The sequence below is a fragment of the Dreissena polymorpha genome, chromosome 2 (assembly GCF_020536995.1).
Source record: "Dreissena polymorpha isolate Duluth1 chromosome 2, UMN_Dpol_1.0, whole genome shotgun sequence".
NCBI lineage: Eukaryota > Metazoa > Mollusca > Bivalvia > Myida > Dreissenidae > Dreissena > Dreissena polymorpha.
In genome coordinates this window covers 22221097-22241383 of record NC_068356.1, presented here as the reverse complement: position 1 = coordinate 22241383, position 20287 = coordinate 22221097, and the positions used below count along the sequence as shown (strand labels likewise).

Genomic DNA, 20287 nt, shown 5'->3' with positions numbered 1-20287 from the left:
CAATTTTAAAGTAACCTTCCAAAAATATTCACCGTGTGGATACAGCGTGTTGCGTGTAAGACTTGGATCCGTAGCCCAAAGATCAAGCTCAATATTAAATAAAGATATAACTCATAAAAACTTACAAACGATACAGCTTGTTTAACAATGATTTCTATTTAGGTGCTTTAATCCTAACTTTCTGCAGTGAACAGCATGTGCAGATGGTTCGTCTCGTTTACGAATGTTTCCCCAGCTCAAAATTCAAGGTCATATAAATTAGAAACTTTTTTTTCAAAATTAAATAAAAATATATGTATTGAAAACTATCATGGCGAAACAACAACTATCTCTTCATTCATCTAAATCAAACAGTCTATTATCATCACCAAGCACTTACGTGTTATGGTTGCCAGACAATGGCAGGAATGAGGATGGGACACTGAAGTATCTTCCAATATGACTCCGGTTGAAGTCAACTTTGAGCGTCGTATTTTGCTTTAATTAATGACTTAATCTTAATTTTTGGCGGAGTTAAGTATGACGAAGAGATGCTCACATGTTATCATTATGTAAGAAATTGTGATAATGGTATGTTGCGAAATGACCGACACCCAATTATACTCTTCAATTAACGACTAAATGCAAATGGATATAATATACGATTGTATACATATGCTGTATAATTGAAGCATCCATGCATTCCACCTGGATACCCGTTCATTTGTTATGAAAGTTGGGGTATATAGACCCATGACCATCATCATTCACTATCGGATACCCAAACATTCAATCTGGATACTATCCATCCATCCATCCATCCATCCATCCATCCATCCATCCATCCATCCATCCATCCATCCATCCATCCATCCATCCATCCATCCATCCATCCATCCATCCATCCATCCATCCATCCATCCATCCATCCATCCATCCATCCATCCACCCACCCACCCACCCAAGGACACCCATCCACCCATCCATCCATCCATCCATCCATCCATCCATCAATCCATCCATCCATCCATCCATCCATCCATCCATCCATCCATCCATCCATCCATCCATCCATCCATCCATCCATCCATCCATCCATCCATCCATCCATCCATCCATCCATCCATCCATCCATCCATCCATCCATCCATCCATCCATCCATCCATTCATCCATCCATCTATATATCTATACTGTCTAACTCCCCTTGCGGGTATTATTGACAGGTACGCAGTCAGTGCTAGATAAAAGTGTTAAAAGTGAAAAAGTGAGAAAGATAAAAGTATGTTAGATTGATCATGCTAGGTGAAGTGATTTAAAGTTAAAAAACTGATAAAAACACGTCTCTAGGAGTTCAATGGTTAGAAGGGGAAAGCAGGGACCGCTTAAACCCTTCAAGATCAGGATGTAACACTGTAGTGGCAGGGAGGTTGTTCTACATCGCAATAGCACTTTGGAAAAATGAAAACTTATAATTTGCAGTGGTATGGATCTTTCTGTAAAAGAGGGGATGCATGTGACGAGTGAATCTGGTGGGTCGCTCGATGTATGATGGTAGGGGCACGGCCACTAAACCTTGAAATTTTTTGAAAAAAGATGATTAATTTAGTGTCATTTCGTCTGTCTTGTAGGGTCTGCAAACCGAGTTTCTGTTGCATGGAGGTGACACTGTCGTATGGGAATAGTTATGCTTGACCCAGCGGACTGCTCGACGCTGTACATTTTCATTTTTTTTGTATATTTTGTAATGTGTTAGGACTCCATACGGAAGAAGCATATTCAACCTGTGCCCTAACTATTGTCTTGTATGCGAGCTGGCGAATGTTGGAATTTGTTGTCTGTATGTTCCTGTGGAGAAAACCAAGAGATTTATTAGCGTTATTTGTAATTATATTTATATGGGTGTTCCAGGAAAGGTCTTTTGAGATGTCCACACTTAAGTATTTTGCATTGTCATTAGTTTCTAATATGTGTCCATGGAGTCTGTAATAAAAAGAGAATTTTGATTTATTTCTGGTTATGTTTAAAACTTAGAATTTACTTGGGTTGAACTCCATGTCCCAGACATTTTCCCATTTCATTAGTTTATCTAGATCTTCTTGTAGAGTATGGCAGTCGTGCATATTGTTGATTGTTAGATACACGGCTGTGTCATCTGCAAATTTGAGAAGTAATAGATTTAGGTAAGTCATTTATGTAGAGAAGAAAAAGTAACGGACCAAGCACAGACCCTTGTGGTACCCCAGATGTCACAGGCACCTCGGATGATAATTCTCCATCTAGAGCAACACGTTGAGTACGACCTATAAGGAATGATTTGATCCATGAGAGAGTATCTTTATCCACACCATGTTCCTGTAATTTAAAAGCAGTTTAAGATGGTTCGCTTTGTCGAACGCTTTGCTGAAATAAAGCAATATTAGATCAGTTTGTTGTCCAAATGTCATATTTCGTGCCGGGTCATCAATGAGTTGCAGAAGTTGTGTTTCGCAGAAACGCTTTTCTCTGAAGCAATGCTGTAAATCATAAAGTATGTTATATTTATTGAAGTGAGCTGAAAGATTTGAGGAAACTATATGCTCTAAGGATTTACATAAAATACAGGTGAGAGAGATAGGTCTGTTATTTTCTGGGTCTTCTTTGTTTCCTTTCTTGTACAGCGGTTTTGCATTTGCAGATGTCCATACTTCTGGGCGAATTCCGGAGTCCAAGGATTTCTGAAAAAGGAGTGTTATTATTGGAGAAATTTGTGAACTTAATTCTTTTAGAACAAGGGGTTTGATGTTGTCGGGACCTGCTGCCTTGTCTGGTTTAAGATTGGATAGCAACTTCTGCACGGTGCCACCCTATTGACACTGACTGTGATCTTTGACACTGTTGGAAATTTTCTGAAAGATGAAGATGAAATTTCATTAAGATTTCTGGAAAAAAAGAGACGAGATTGAGAAAGGGAAAGGGAGGACATAGGTGTGAAAACGGATTGGAACTGTTGGTTCAAACATTGGTCTTTTCTTGATTCACAGAAGTTGATTTTCCTGAAACATTGTCAAAAAAAGTAGAAATACCTTGCGCGTCGTGTTTGGAGTTTTTTAAGAGAGTATACCAGTTTCTTCGAATTAAAGTTGGATCTATTTTCTTGAACGTTAGGGTCTTCAAAGCCTAAAATGGGCTCAACATATTTATTATAAGCAGTTTTGGTATTTCTTTTGATAAGGTTCTTAATATTGAGGAACATTTTCCTGGTCTTATGTGCTTCATTGTTTTTGAGTCTGAAATAAAGTGTATCTCTTTTTCTCATTAGTCGTTTTATCGGTTGGGTAATCCATGGTAATGATCTTCTTGTACCTATAGTTTTTGAGGGAATACATTGTTTAATACCAGTCGATATCTCATCTGAAAAAATACCCCTAAATTCCTAAAAGATACTACCCGGAGTCTCATCCACAATGCATTTTATCCAGTTTTTGAACGTTTACTTCCTTCTAAATAACCTTTACCGATAACTTCACAAAGCAAAATACTTTTTGTAAAATCAAAATAATTCATCATGTGATGCGACCGACAGGCGAAGGGTTCGCACCGTTGTTATCGAACAGTGTATGTAAGCCGTTCTTTCACTTTCCTTTATTTCTTCTTGTGGCTTAAAAAAATATGTAAAATAACACTGCAACAGTAGTTTCACTTTCAAATCTAAATTGAAGATGGGTAATTCACTGAACTATTTTAATAGTAGAGAAAACAATAAAGCTGAAAGAGTATCCGGAAACAAAAGAAAACGTGATGAATGCCCGGAGCTGAATAATGCAGGACTTGAACTTTTAAATACCCCCAAAAGGTTTGTTTACGTTTGACAAGTTGAAATGTAGTGTAGAGTTGTTCACATATCATGCAGATCAGCAAAGACATCATCACAGGTTTTTTATTTTGGGGAAACGGCCTGGCCTTTTTTGAGGGAAAAAATCGCGCGAAACGCTTGATTTTGGGGGAAAAATCACTAGAAACGCCGGATTTTGGGGGAAAATAAGGAAAGTCTTAAATAATCAATTATCCTCTATTCCTAGAACTTCGTGCAGCCCATTAAGATCGTGCACTTTTTTATGATGTAAACTTCTAAGCAACATTAAAACGCACATGCACGAAAACTGTTCACTTTCATAACTTGAGAATTTCCACAGCCGATAAGACAACAATCAGGAGGAAAAAACAATAAATATGATATAAATTGTCCTTTTTTCTGACTTCGTTCCAAAGAAATAGCCTAAACAATGTTTAAAATCTGCACATTTCCTTCTCCAGACGGCTATGTGTGTCAATGTTTTGATCGATAAATGTTCCAGGAGTAATTTCCCTTGGAGGCCTGTCTCAAATTTGTTTTGTGCTCTCAGTACTTTGCATTACAATATGATTAAAGTATGCTGTGTATGCGGAAAATTTTACCCCCAAATGATGACACGAGACCATATGTTAAGATCGTGACCAGCCCATTGCGATAAATGTTTTCACTGCGTCAATTTGGGATTCCCGATTGTGTCATAATACAACTGTCATTAGAAGGGGTGACAGCTTTTTATGGCCCCATTGTGAATAGAATTTTATTTAGCTATTTTCCGTTAGTAAATATACACTTTATCTAGACCTCTGAATACAGTTATCACAGTTCATATTTTGTTTTTATGAAGACCGGTTTTCTTTAAACCATTCTCTTCAATACAGTTTATTCACGAAACTCATCTAAAACAACACATATTTAATACAAATAAACACATATTCACAAAAACATATATGTATCGGTTATTACAAACACATCCCAGGGCCTCGCTTTGACGTCATCAAAATCGGTGCAGCAGCACGATCTTATAGGGTAATTCTGTGTGACGCAGACTACGATGTACATGAATGTTTAAAGGTACGTAACTCCATTATTATTATCTGTCAACCAGCATATTTCACTCGTTATTTGTTAAACAAAAGATAAATCATAAAGTATAAAACAAGTTTAGTTATTGTGTAATGATTTTTCAAGAAAGATATGCCTTTAAAGTTTAAGGTGCACGAACTTATAGGTTTAGAGGCTAAGCATATTTTACTGTTTTTAAAACAAATTCAAGGAAACAGACAATTTAATTATGCAATATTTTTCTATTTTCTACACTGGATCTGGTTAACTTATATATTTAGATAAAGGTTTTTAATTTTTTTTATATATTTTTTTTAATGGGAAAATGAAATCTAGGGGAAAATTTACCAGCTGCGGAGAACAAAAAATCAGAGGGGAAAGGGCCGATTTTCGGCGGGTCACAAAGAAGGAAAAAAAACCTGCATCATGATCTTTTAAATTAAGTTTAAACAGCTTTTCTTAAAGTAATTATACAAGTAATTCAAATATTTATCGGCACATATATAAAACAATTTTCATCTTAAAGCCCCAGTAATAGAAATTAATAAAAATGAAATCTAAATATACACCTAGCATACCTCATAGTAATCGTTAAAAAAGTACCAGTACCATAAATTAAATGCATTTATTGTTTACTATATGTGAACATGTATTGGCATGGACCCGCTTTGACACTAACTTCATTTTTACAAATTAACCTAAGTAATTAATATATATACATGCTTTTTTGATGTATTAATTAGGAACATATAAATAAGGCAAACACATCAAATTGTAATCAGTTTTATTTTTCTGTTTGGAAAACATAAAAACATACATGGCAAAAAACAACAAAGATGTTCTAAATTTGCAACATCGTGAAACATGGACATGATGAAAACAAATATTATCTATCTATCTATACTGTCTAACTCCCCTTGCGGGTATTATTGACAGGTAAACATATGAACATAAATTCATCATCACTGCATTAAATGACACTCTATTAGAAATGATTGGTTATGTTATGTCGTGGATTAGCAAAATAGTAGCTGAAAACACCCTGCAATGAAACAAAACACATATTGTTCAATGTCCATCAAAAACAGCTGGCCCGTACACATGGGAACACTCCCTTCGGACATCACAGCTGAGGTGGAGAGGCAATTCCTAGGCCTCCTTGTAGAGTTTTAGGACAAGAAGATAGAATGACACCAGTCCTCGTGTTGCAACACAGGTGTTGACACGGTTGTACCATCCCTCACAATCGTTCTAACACTTTTCAAAATCGACTGGGAAGATGCTGAAGTTTATCTAAGTGTTGCAGATATATACCATGACAGCGTCAAGATGGTCATTATTTGCCCGCTTGTCGCCTTGTCCGAGGTATCAAACATGGAGGGAATGTGTCCTGCTGGGAGAAACTGCAAAGCCATGACCTGGTGTAAGAAATAATATGCCGTCTAAAAAATATATATACTCATGTATAATATTTAACATCAAATTATTTTCAATTGATATGCAGGGGTCTCGCTAGTGGGCGAAGTGGGCGATTTGCTCGCCAAGGGAATATTTATGTCGCTTATTAATTTCATGAAGGGGACATAACTTCTCCACCTTTTAATTATTTGTTTGTGCCACACATTGACCATTCAAATCAATTTGATGTGGAGAATTCGACACAGGAGAATTCTCAGTCAGAAGTTGCCCCATTTACAGGTCATGCAAAGTTGAACATTCAAATGCACAGTCGGGAGCTATAAGAGTTCTTAAAATTGTTCATAGGTGAAGCCTTGATTTATTGCCTTGTGCTGGCTACCAATAACTATACTTCAGCAAAGTTAAATGGCCCATTAAAACAATACAAAGGAATGATCAAATGGGAAGAGTTAACCTAGCACACTGGCAATAAATATAGGGCTCATTTATGGGTAAGATTTGGAATCTGTGCTGTAAAATGAGACTTTAAATGAATTTTTATTTAAAAAAATTGTAGCACAATATAAATTCGATTTAATCTTGATTTTCTTAAAATTTACAAGGAAGTAAGAAGATTATGAATATTACTGGTTTTGTTAAACTTGAAGTTTTATTTGATAAACCTGTACAGGAAAAAAATAATAAAAATTACCAGAATAATTTACAATCAATTAGAAATAAGAAAAATGTAGGTTTCATACACTTAACATCTCTTATTATAAATGAAATGCAGCCTTTTGAATTCCATCACCCATTTCAGCCTCTATTATTGAAATAGCTTATCAGTCATCACATAAATAGCATGTTAAGTGTTAAATATATAACTTTAACTCAGTTAAATACATCAATAACAAAAATGAACACTTAAGTGAGTGTGTGTTTGTATTTGTAAATGTTGTCCCCCAAAGTGTGAAATAAGATTGTTTTTGATTAATGATAATTGGCAAATTTAATGAGGGGTATAAGACAAGTAAAGAGTTGATTGAAAGCTGAACGGAAATACTTCTCCTTTAATTTGTCGCAAAATACATGTAAAATGAAGACCTATGACGCAACTGTACAGAAGTGACAGCTCCCGAAATTTTGAGCTAAGCTTGACCACTGGATGCAAAAGTACCATTTCTCCCCGAAAAGTTGCCACTTCTTCCTATTTTGGCCTTTGGGAGAAGTGACTTCTCCCTAAATTTTGAACCTAGCTAGACCCCTGATATAATCAAATTATTTTTGAAAGAAACAAAACGATTATGTCCGTAAAATAATGGTCGGTCGTTAAAGTAGAAATAATCTATTTTAAGCTAAAATACAATATTATGCAAACTTACATCTACTTCACTTAAACTTTAAAATAATAAGACAATTAAATCGTTACTTTAAATTTGAATTTTTAATAGTCACAAATTTAAATTATTTCCCTATTAAAGTACTCAAAGGGGATTTAAGTACTGATGGTTTATATTTTATGTTCAACTGATGGATTAATAGATGAAACTACCAGCTATGCTTCATTTAGTCTGTTTTCTAGCAAAATTATTATACCGCAAGCAGTGTGATTGACAGAGTAACATATGGACAATAACAAATTTGTTGATAATACAATTGTCAACACCATAATCCCAAAATGGGCCCATTTCAAGATTCTTCCAAACAGATATATTTCAATACCACAGACAATGAAGCAAATAACACTAAATAGTAAATAGTAATGTATTGTATTCAGGTTGTGTTAATATTTATACATTAATTAAAAAAAAGTATCATTTAGAATACAAATGTAAATTATTCAGATTTGCATAATAAATCATTCAATGATTTAAAATACCAACAATAATTATTTTTTAGCTCACCTGTCACATAGTAACATGGTGAGCATATGTGACCGTGTGATGTCCGGCGTCCGTTGGGTGTGCGTGCGTCAGTCCGTCAACAATTTTTTTGTGTAGACAGTAGAGGTCACAGTTGTCATCCAATCTTAATGAAATTTGGTCAGAATGTTTATCTTGATGAAATCTGGGTTGGGATTGTATTTGGGTCATCTGGGGTCAAAAACAAGGTCACTAGATCAAAAAATAGGTCACATAATAGGTCAAATAATAGAAAAACCTTGTGTAGACAATAGAGGTCGCAGTTTTCATCCAATCTTTATGAAATTTGGTCAGAATGTTTATCTTGATGAAATCTGGGTTGGGATTGTATTTGGGTCATCTGGGGTCAAAAACTAGGTCACTAGGTCAAATAATTGAAAAATCATCAACAATTTGTTTGTGTATACAGTAGAGGTCACAGTTTTCATCCAATGTTTATGAAATTTGGTCAGAATATTTATCTTGATGAAATCTGGGTTGGGATTGAATTTGGGTCATCTGGGGTCAAAAACTAGGTCAAATAATAGAAAAACCTTGTGTAGACAATAGAGGTCGCAGTTTTCATCCAATCTTTATGAAATTTGGTCAGAATGTTTATCTTGATAAAATCTGGCTTGGGAATGTATTTGGGTCATCTGGGGTCAAATACTAAGTCACTAGGTCAAAAACTAGGTAAAATAATAGAAAAACCTTGTACAGACAATAGAGGTTGCAGTTTTATGAAATTTGGTCAGAATGTTTATCTTGATGAAATCTGGGTTGGGATTGTATTTGGGTCATCTTGGGTCACTAGGGGTCAAAAACTAGGTCATTAGGTCAAATAATAGCAAAACCTTGTGTAGACAATAGAGGTCACAGTTTTCATCCAATCTTCATGCAATTTGGTCAGAATGTTTGTCTTGATGAAATCTGGGTTGGGATTGTATTTGGGACACCTGGGGTTAAAAACTAGGTCAATAGGTCAAATATAAGAAAAACCTTATGTACACAATAGAGGTCACAGTTTTCATCTTATCTTTATGAAATTTGGTCAGAATGTTTATCTTGATGAAAATTGGGTTGGGATTGTATTTGGTTAGTCGGGTGAGCGATTCAGGGCCATCATGGCCCTCTTGTTTTAATTTCAAATGAATAAAGTATTCTCGATCCATAAAAACATATAACAAATGATGTAAACAGTAATATGACTTTTATAAAGGAAATTGAGCAGAATTTACCATATCAACAGTTTTTTAGCTCGACTATTATATATAAAATATATATAGTGGAGCTATCCTACTCACCCCGGCGTTAGCGTCTGCGTTAGCGTGCAAATGTTAAAGTTTTGTACTACCCCAAATATTTTTTTTGTTCCTTGACATATTGCTTTCATATTTTGCATACTTGTTTACCAACATGACCCCACAACAAGAGAAGACAACTCTATCAAGCATTTTGTCATAATTATGGCCCCTTTTCCACTTAGAATATGCAGCAAATATTAATTTTTTTCGTATTACCCCATTTATTTTCATTGTCCCTTGACATATTGCTTTCATATTTTGCATACTTGTTTGCCAACATCACCCCAACCTATAAACAAGAGCAGACAACTCTATCAAGCATTTTGTCATAATTATTGCCCCTTTTATACTTAGAATATGCATTTTATTGATAAATCTATGTTAAAGTTTGCGTACTACCCCAATTATTTCCTATATCCTTTGACATATTGCTTTTATATGTTGCATACTTGTTTACCAACATGACCCCAACCTATTAAGAAGAGCAGACCACTGTATCAAGCATTTTGGCATAATTATGGCCCTTTTTAGTAAAAGTTTTACACTTAGTTAATTGAACATTTTGCTTAAATTGCCATAACTTCTTTATTTATGATCACATTTTATTATTACTTTGACAAAACAACACTTACCTGAATACCACAATGGATTCCACCCAAACAATACCCCAGGCCCCTACCCAGAATCCCTCCCCCCACCCACAACCTCCCCCCTCCCATTTTTTTTTAGACATCATCTAATAAATTACCACACCCCACATTATAACCCCCTCTCACCCCTCCCCACCACCCTACCCCCCCAAAAAAATTTTTTTTTTCCTTTTTTTATTTTTGAAAGATCGTCTAATAAATTATTGAATATGAACAATTTCGCCATGATGGCTTACATTATACTGTCAAGCACTAGAATAGTCGAGCGTGCTGTCCTCTGACAGCTCTTGTTAAATTTCACATTACATGTAATAAAGGATTTTCTATGCATAAAAACATATCACAAATTACATAAACAGGAATATGATTTTCATGTAGGAAATATAGCAGAACATTTAATTAAGAAATATAATCCGTTTAAATTATTAACATTTGACTTTTTTTTTTAATGTAACAAATTTTGGCAAAATATTTTTTAAATTTTAAAAAGAGACACCCACAAATAAGAAATCGTCTACAAAAAAGTGTCGGCAAAATTTTGTTGTTTGTTGCAGTAAAAAAAAAAGAATATACCATTTGAATCGTCAATTTATTAAAGTGCTAATATCTAATTATGACAAACTCTTTTATGGATCAATTATCTAGCTTATTAAAATTAATTGCTATTAAACTTTGATCTGGCCAACTGAGGAAAAAATTACGCTTTGAATTCTTCATTTTTAGTGAGGCTGTTTTCGGAGAAAACCTGAGCTATTGTCATAGCCAGCTCGTCGTCCGTCATGCTAAAACCTTAACATTGGCCATAACTTTTTAAATATTAAAGATAGCACCTTGATATTTGGCATGCATGTGTATCTCATGGAGTTGCACATTTTGAGTGGTAAATTTCAAGGTGAACATCATCTTTCAAGGTCTAGGGTCGAAAAAACAAAGTCAAGAGAAGTAATAAGCTTTAAATGGACATAGTTGTCTGACCTGCCAACGTATATATTTTTGTTAAATAAATCAAAGCGGCGCAGTAGGCGGCATTGTGTTTCTGACAAACACATTGTGGTTAAAGGTCAAGGTCATCCTTTACAGTCTACGGTAAAAAATACAAGTTTAAGGGAAGTAATAAGCTTTAAAAAGGGAGATAATTATTCTATATTGAACATAGCCACTTTATATATTTGGCATGCATGTGTATCTTATGGAGCTGCACATTTCGAGTGGTCAATCACAGTCACGGTAGTGGCTTTTAATTATTTGCTACTAAAAATAGAGATTTGTTAGAGACGATTATTTTCAAGGGCAGTAATTTATATAATTATAAATCTCTGCTACTCATATTATATATTTCCTTTCCAAGAATTGAAGTTCTTTTCACAGTTACTGTACAGATTTATTATTTTGATTATTGATTGATTTGTCTAAGTTTTTTTTTAAATGATATAATTATAATTTCTTTGATGTTCATTACATACCTGTGGACTTATGTCCATAGATACATGATCAACTCTGGCTATGATCTCTTTTAAACCACAGGCCTTGGTTGTCAGTGATGTCTGACATGGTCATAATTGACTGTGAGACCCCCCCCCCCCAGTTGGATTGGACAAAATTCAAGGGAAGTAATAAGCTTTAAAGGGAGATGATTTCTATACCTGCCAAATGATAAATATAAATTTAATTTTTCTAAGCGTCGCAATAGGGGGCATTGTGTTTCTGACCAACACATCTCTTGATAAAATTATCATTTCTTACCTGTTCTAATTTGTGAATGCTAGTTTTCATTTAATACCAGTGGACTTATGTCCATGCATACATGATGAACTCTGGCTATGATCTATGGTCTGACTGGATCATTTTTAACTGTCTACAGACCCCCCCCCCCCCCCCCCCCCCGGTTGGATTGGACAAAATCCAAGGGAAGTAATAAAGCTTTAAAGGGAGATGATGTCTATACCTGCCAAATTATAAATAGAAATTTTATTTCAAAGTGGCGCAGTAGGGGGCATTGTGTTTCTGACAAACACATCTCTTGTTGGGTCACTAGGTCAAAGGTCAAGGTCACTGTGACCTTCAAAAAAAAAAATTCTGACAAGCGTTCACAGCCGAGCGTGGCACCCGTTATGTGGTGCTCTTGTTTCACACCTAATTTAAGTGGCAAACGTGGTTTGTGTGTATACTTTGCAAACTGATTGAACATCGTTAAATATGTGATAATATACCAGTGCCAAAGTGACTAACTGTGACTGCCAAACTGGTAAGACCCAAGTGCCGAAATGGCACTTTTTACGATGCTGAAGTAACCAGATGCCAAGGTGACTAGATAACCATAGATTTAAACAGTGAAATAAAATATGAGCAAATAATAAGCAGATATGAATAATGAAATAATGATGTGGGTGAGATATTGTGGTTCGTTACTCTTTTTTTTCAACTTACATGTCCCCTTGGGAGTTCTCTGCTGTGGTTCCCTTCTGGTATGAATGTCAAAAGATTTCTATTATCTTGTGTACAAACTTACCTTAAATATGCATTGCCTTGTTTTCTGTTGGAAACAGAAAGAGGATCAAGTCAACATCCAAGTATATATACCAGACTTTGTTTCTGGATGGGGAAAACAGTGATGTCACCCTGCACGTTTTAGGGCAGGAATGGAAACTTCACAAGCTCTACTTGAAGCAGGTTTGCTTTTGTGGCCATATGTGTCTTGTTCTGAGAAAACTGGGCTTAATGCATGTGCGTAGAGTGTTGTCCCATATTAGCCTGTGCAGTCTGCACAGGCTAATCAGGGACAACATTTTCGCTAAACTTGCTTTTCGGTAAGGAGGGACTAACTTGAAACTTAACATACCATTAAAACGGAAAGTGTCGTCCCTGATTAGCCTGTGCAAGTTGCACAGGCTAATCTGGGATGACACTTTACGCACATGCATTAAGCCCAGTTTTTTCAGAACACGACGCATATTATATTGTGTGAAAGCTGCTAATTCACTTGTAAGTGCTTTTGCAAGTTTTCTTAATTAGTGACATGTTTCATTCACTGCAGTGTGACAAGAATTATACCTCACATGACTTTTCCTGGCATCTTGTAAGGTGTATAAATATTGCCCACTTAAAGAGTAATGCTCAAAAGCCTTTGTAGACATGACTCTTTGGGTGCCATACATGTACACCTCATGCCTGTGATATTTCTAGCTTTGAACATTTGATGTTTTTAACTTGAAGAGACAGAGAAACATTTTGAGTTTGTCTGATGCCAGTGCTTTTATTCTGTAATTGTTGAGTACCACTTGTATGTTATGGTGTAATCTTCCACTTCAGTCTCCATACTTTGCAAGCATGTTCAGTGGTGCTTGGAAGGAATCAGACATGCCGAGAATAGAACTGGACATAATTGATGAGAACATCACATGTGAGGGTGGGTACATCAAAATGGTGATGATCATGAAAATGATGGAGGTGGTGTTGATAATGATGAATGATGAGGAGGAAATAAGAAAATGTTGGTGATATTAATTGCTTTGGTGATAACATGATGACATCTTAAAAAAAATTAATAGACTATCTATTAATATAAAATATCTAATATTTTACATGGTTGATGGTAAATCCCAAAAATTGTTCAAGTTATGTGTAAAACATAGTTGTATTTACTTCAGCCCTGAAGATAGCGTTTGGATCTCTGTACAAGGATGACGTGTTCATCAAGCCAGTCCAGTTGACCAGCGTGATTGCCACGGCGACACTGTTGCAGCTGGTATGTACTCAAGCCTGGTGGTGCAGCATGAATGAGCTTTACTCCAGGAAAACTGGGTTTAATGCATGTACCTTTTGTAGTTTTCTCACAATAAGCCTGTGCAGTCCACACAGGCTAATCAGGAATGACTAATTTCCTCAGACTGGATTTTTGTTTAGAAGAGACTTCCTTTTGATAAAAAATTCCTTTACAGCAGAAAGTATCGTACCTGATTAACCTGTACAAACTTTTTACACCCATACTTAAACTCGTTTTCATAGAGGGAGGCTTAAATAAAAGTTGCTATTTTCTATAGCATGATTTAATCCCGTCTTTATGCCAGGGTATTATCATGCTCCTCGATGGGGGGGGGGGGGGGGCAGCACATCGTGGGGGGGGCAGCACATTGTGGGAGGGCAGCACATCGTGGGGGGGGGGGCAGCACATCGTGGGGGGGGAGCAGCACATCGTTGGGGGGGGGGGGGGCGGCACATCATGGGGGGCAGCACATCGTGGGGGGCAGTACATCGTGGGGGGGCAGCACATCGTTTGGGGGGGGCAGCACATCGTGGGGGGCAGCACATCTTGGGGGGAAGCACATCGTGGGGGGAAGCACATCGTGGGGGGGGGCAGCATATCGTGGGGGGCAGCACATCGTGGGGGGGGGGGGCAGCACATCGTGGGGGAGGCAGCACATCGTGGGGGAAGCACATCGTGGGGGGGCAGCACATCGTGGGGGACAGCACATCGTGGAGGGGCAGCACATCGTGGGGGGGCAGCACATCGTGGAGGACAGGACATCGTGGGGGGGGGGCAGCACATTGTGGGGGGCAGCACATCGTGGGGGGGGGCAGCACATCGTGGGGGGGCAGCACATTGTGGGGGGGGGCAGCACATCGTGGGGGGGCAGCACATCGGGGCTTCATTGTCTTATTGGTCTGAATTCTGATTTTGATGGAATTGAGTTTGAGTGCGTCTGAAAAAAAAATTACCATACCTGATAATTGTTTCCATCTAACTTGATTTCTGTTCATGCATCTGTTCTGTCTTTCCTTTCTGATGATTTTTCAGGAGTTATTGGCATTTGATAATTAGTGATGACTTTTGCATCTACAAGTACGCATTAATACAGTATCTAAATAACTTTACTCATTATCACAATAGTTTTGCAATATTAAAATGCTATCATGATATTATTGTGCCCCCAGGAATTGAGGGGTTTAAGCATTGCACTTACCCTGTTGTCCGTACGTACTACGTCTTAAAGCCTGTGTTTTAAACTCGTCTTTTATTCCTCGATGGATCTCACTTACTATTAGAAAGTTTCTATTAATGATTCTGCCAACGATTTGTTGCAATTGGTTTAAGGTAGACATTAAATTAAGCCATGAATTGATGAAACTTGTAGAAACGGCGATAGACTTAACAATTTACAATCTGCCCTATGAAGAGAAAAAATTACAGGCCAGGTGTAAATTTCTCCTGCCCTAATATTTAGTATTTTACCCAAAAGGGCAAAGGGTCATGGCAAGGTTAATTTAAGTGTCATTTTCATGCGCATTTGAATTGAAGAAAGGAAAAAAATAGTGCAAAAAGGGCCCTGATTTTGAACAAATACAAGACTGAACTTGGCATGCAGCTTCCCTATAGTGTGGACATGTGTATCCTTGTCAGATCATTCCAACCCAATCATTCTGTAGCATGATATTGCCTTTGATTTGTTGTCTTTGCCCAAGATCTCAGATACTTATGATCTTTATTTAAGAAACTTATTATGCAGCTTCCCTATGAAGTGGACATAATCATCCTTGTCACGTTGTTCAGGTCCAATAATTTTTCAGATTGTTTTTCCTTGCATTAAATAGAGGATATTTGTTGGATTTGGTGGATTATCGATTTTTATTTTATGCTTTCCGGTGGTTTATAGAGAAATATCAGTGAAATAAAACTGGTATTTCACTGTTTTGAACAGTGAGAAATAGCAGTGAAAAATATCGATATTTTTCACTGTTTTACTGTGAAATGACGTCATTTTTTCGCCGAAATGACGTCATAAATCTAGCAAAATTATCCAGTTAAACTCTTAACAACGTAAATTAACGGTGAAAAAAAGCATAAAATAAAAAGAAAATTTGTTGGATTCTATGGAATATTGATTTAAATTCAGTCGTGATCATAAAAAGTACATATTTTCACTTTGGCTGTGCCACTCGTGAAAATATTTTTTTTATATGATCACTCGTGAAATAAAATCGATATTCCATTGAATCCAACAAATATCCTCTATTAATTCACGAGTTATCATAGAAAATATATATTGTCTATATTGTCCAACAAATTTTCTTTATGTTTAATTTTTTTTTCACAGTTTATATACATTGTTAAAGAGTTTAACTAAAGAATTTCGCTGGAATAATGACTTCATTTTGTAACAAGAAATATCTTTAAAAAAGATATACGGCGTTGATAGTTCAATGAATGAGATCAAGGATAGCGAATGTCTTTTTTCTGTGCAGTTGTTAGCTGCATCACACGCAGTACGGGATGTTACGCGGAGTTTTCGCGGCTTATTTTACATTATTACATATTGCTGGTCATAAACCTATAGATACAAAACAGAAAACCAAAAGAAGAATGGAAGTGAAATTAAAACATACGAGTCAACCGGCCACACGAGAAGTATCCGTATTTATAGACGCGTTCTTCGAACAAACCTGTTTTAGTGGTTTGTCAGGCATTGCTATTTGATTCGATTATTAACAGTATCGATAATCATCGCGCTCATTCTTAATACATTGGTCAATATGGTGGAATAATTATTGTTAAATTAATAAAAAACAAGGGCTGTTTGTAAAACATGCATGCCCCCCATATGGGATGTCCGTTGTAGTGGCAGCCATTGTGTGAATACGATTTTTGTCACTGTGACCTTGACCTTTGACCTAGTGACCTGAAAATCAATAGGGGTCATCTGCGAGTCACAATCAATGTACCTATGAAGTGTCATGATCCTAGGCATAAGCGTTCTTGAGTTATCACCCGAAAATCATTTTACTATTTCGGGTCACCGTGACCTTGACCTTTGACCTTGTGACCTCAAAATCATTAGGGGTCATCTGCAAGTCATGATCAATCTACCTATGAAGTTTCATAATCCTAGGCGTATGCGTTCTTGAGTTATCATCCGAAAACCATTTTACTATTTCGGGTCACCATGACCTTGACCTTTGACCTAGTGACCTCAAAATCAATAGGGGTCATCTGCGAGTCATGATCAATCTACCCATGAAGTTTCATGATCCTAGGCGTATACGTTCATGAGTTATCATCCGGAAACCATTTTACTATTTCGGGTCACCGTGACCTTGACCTTTGACCTAGTGACCTCAAAATCAATAGGGGTCATCTGCAAGTCATGATCAATCTACCCATGAAGTTTCATGATCCTAGGCGTATGCGTTCTTGAGTTATCATTCAAAAACCATTTAACCATTTCTGGTCACCGTGACCTTGACCTTTGACCTAGTGACCTCAAAATCAATAGGGGTCATCTGCGAGTCATGATCAATGTACCTATGAAGTTTCATGATTCTAGGCCCAAGCGTTCTTGAGTTATCGTCTGACAACCACCTGGTGGACAGACCGACAGACCGACTGACCGACAGACCGACCGACCGACATGAGCAAAGCAATATACCCTTAAGAATCTACATATTTCTGGTCTAAAGAAAATTCCAGGTCACCTAGTTCACGGATAGCGTATTTATTATATAACTATTATTTTACTGGCCGCGAACTCCGGTGATGACCTGTATATAAACTCTGACATTCATACACTGGCCGCGAATTGACCCGGGTTGAAATGCAATGTATTAAAGTGAGGCCTCGCTTCCACTGCTCTCTATACTTTTACATGTTAACATGTTGACAAGAAAATGGAAGTAAGTACTAAATATGAGAACATAGCCTTTAAATATAAACGCGTTGCGCTGGTAATTCTCTGAAAATAAAAGGTGTACGCACAAAATGTATTGATGTCGAGAATTGAGTGTAAAACTGTTCTATCTATTAAGCCTTTTCATTAGAAATAAAATTGTTTCATGCAGTAAAACAGTGTTACAAAGACGCGGATATGTTTCCAATGTTCTGGTGGAATACTCAAATCAGCCAATGGAATAAATGAAGTGTATTCATTCGTACCTAGCCGCGGGAAATTTTATTTGAATTTTATTGGACACTTACAAAGGTCAGGAGAGGTGAAAAGCTGGCTTAATACAGCTTACGCCAAAAAAAATGACGTCATTTCACAGTAAACATTTTTAATTTTCTTTGTTTGAAACAGTGAAATTATCAGTTTTAATTCACTGATATTTCTCAATAAACCACCAGAAAGCATTAAATAAAAACATTATTTTCCTAAGGATTTTTCGTTTCCGCATACTCCAATACTTTTTCAGGCAGATATTCCTCTTTGATAAGTAAAATGATATTGTCTAGTGAGTGTAATGTTTCTTGGTAAGATCACAAAAACTACTCATAATTCTAATTTGATTAAATTGTTTTTGCTTAATTATGGCTTAATTATGAAGTTATCACTTGTGTATTTATTCAAGCATCCATTCAGCATATGTCCCATGAGGTATGTTCCTTATTAAAAATAATTGGTTTCTATTCACCAAGTATATACAATTGTCAATAGCCAATAAAAATATGATGTGTAAATATTTAGGAGAATAATGACAAACAAAAGAGGATAAAAGGGTGGGAAATTTTTCAAAAATGATAGGGAATGAAAATGGAATAGGCCACTTATTTTTAAAGCCTTGGGCATAACAATGGAAAGGCCCTGTTTTGCAATTGTGCTTAAGCTAAGTTCCTAGTTTCCATGCAGGTTCGGCAAATGCATATGGTACTGTTGTTAAGTTCCAATGCGTTTTTAGGGTGCTAAAAAATAGATTGTTTCCACACACTTTGCCCATCCGTTTACAAAGCCCATCATTAAAGAGCATCCTTCAGTTCCACGGATATATTATGTACAGTTTTTTGTCCAAATAGTTCCTAACAATTCTGTATCAGTTGTACAGTGACATGATGTTATGACACCTTTGATGAGTAGGATATGTTCCTCTCCTGATGTGGTCCTAAATATACACTCTACTGTTTGCTACAGGGTTGCAAATTCTCTTGATTTCCTTTCAAAAATAATTCATCAAATGGTTCTTATTTTGTTTTATCTAATACAACATGAAGATATTTGATAAACCTTAGAGCATGGAGGTAAGGGTATTTTTATGCCCCGTATCGAAAGATCGTGGGTATATTGTTTTTGGCCTGTCTGTCATTGTATGTGTGTGTCCCAAAACATTTACCAAAACTTTAACCTTGGTCATAACTTTTGCAATATTCAAGATAGCAACTTGATATTTGGCATGCATGTGTATCTCATGGAGCTGCACATTTTAAGTGGTGAAAGGTCAAGGTCATCCTTCAAGGTCAAAGGTCAAATTTATGGCTTCAAAGCGGCATAATAGAGGGGATTGTGTTTCTGACAAACACATCTCGTGTTCTACCCTGTGATTAAAAATTTACCACCATTGTTGGTTTCTTGCAAACAAGTGAAAAACTACTGTTTTGCATCCATGGCAGTCCTCTTGAAGTAAACCTCAAGAAACCTTATGACTATATGAGCCTTGTTCTGAGAAAACTGGGCTTAATGCAGGGGCAACACTTTCCGCCTTAACTTGTTTGTCGGTAAGGAGGAACTTCCTTGGAACTTAAAATACCATAAAAGCGTAAAGTGTCGTTCCTGATTAGCCTGTGCGGACTGCACAGGCTAATCTGGGACGACACTTAACGCACATGCATTATGCCCAGTTTTCTCAAAACATGACTCATATATTTGCGCCAACATGGAAACCATGTAAAACCCATTAAATGAAAGCGTTTGTATCAATTGGATGTACTTCCCTTTCAGGAAGGTTTATTGCTGCAGTGTCAAGTCATGATGAAAGACACATTAAGGTAACAAGTGGCGTATGTTGGTGTTTCTTGCAGCCTTAGAGCTGCAACACTAATTGTATGGTTTGTATGTAACCTTTAGCCTTGATATTTGCATTTTGTTTTCAAAACAAAGCTTTAACTACAACAGCTTTTAGATCTGCTTGTCATTTTGAAAGAGATATTTAAATAAATATGTAGCTTAGATATTCGTACAAGTGTCCATTTGCATGTAAATAGTCAGTAAGCGAAATGTTTGTTTTCTTTAAGCCTTAATGACTATAGGTAAGCAAATAAATTACAATTCAATTATTTCTTTATTGAAACACTATTTAAGCTTTTTTAAGCCCTATCATATTGAAATCTTATATATCTGCTTCTATTAATGATTCTGTTTTAAAGCAAATATGATTTAAATAAAATGCGAATATTGGCTAT

The 20287-nt window shown here is 36.4% G+C and overlaps 1 protein-coding gene across 4 annotated transcripts in view; it reads left to right on the top strand.

Moving 5' to 3' along the window:
* Positions 1 to 3477: 3477 nt before the first annotated feature.
* Positions 3478 to 20287, top strand: part of LOC127866181 (germ cell-less protein-like 1) — an 81647-nt gene continuing 64837 nt past the window's right edge. For 3 of the 4 annotated variants that reach the window (XR_008042881.1, XR_008042880.1, XM_052406601.1), the window contains exons 1-5: positions 3612 to 3813; positions 12675 to 12798; positions 13438 to 13534; positions 13776 to 13873; positions 19827 to 19873. Coding sequence is in view for 2 of the 4 variants with exons in the window: in XM_052406601.1 (XP_052262561.1) it covers positions 3680 to 3813; positions 12675 to 12798; positions 13438 to 13534; positions 13776 to 13873; positions 19827 to 19873 (500 nt within the window). In the remaining 2 variants the exon portion in view is untranslated. Of the gene's footprint in view, positions 3576 to 3611; positions 3814 to 12674; positions 12799 to 13437; positions 13535 to 13775; positions 13874 to 19826; positions 19874 to 20287 lie in introns of those variants that run through there. The other variant, XM_052406602.1, reaches the window with a different exon arrangement.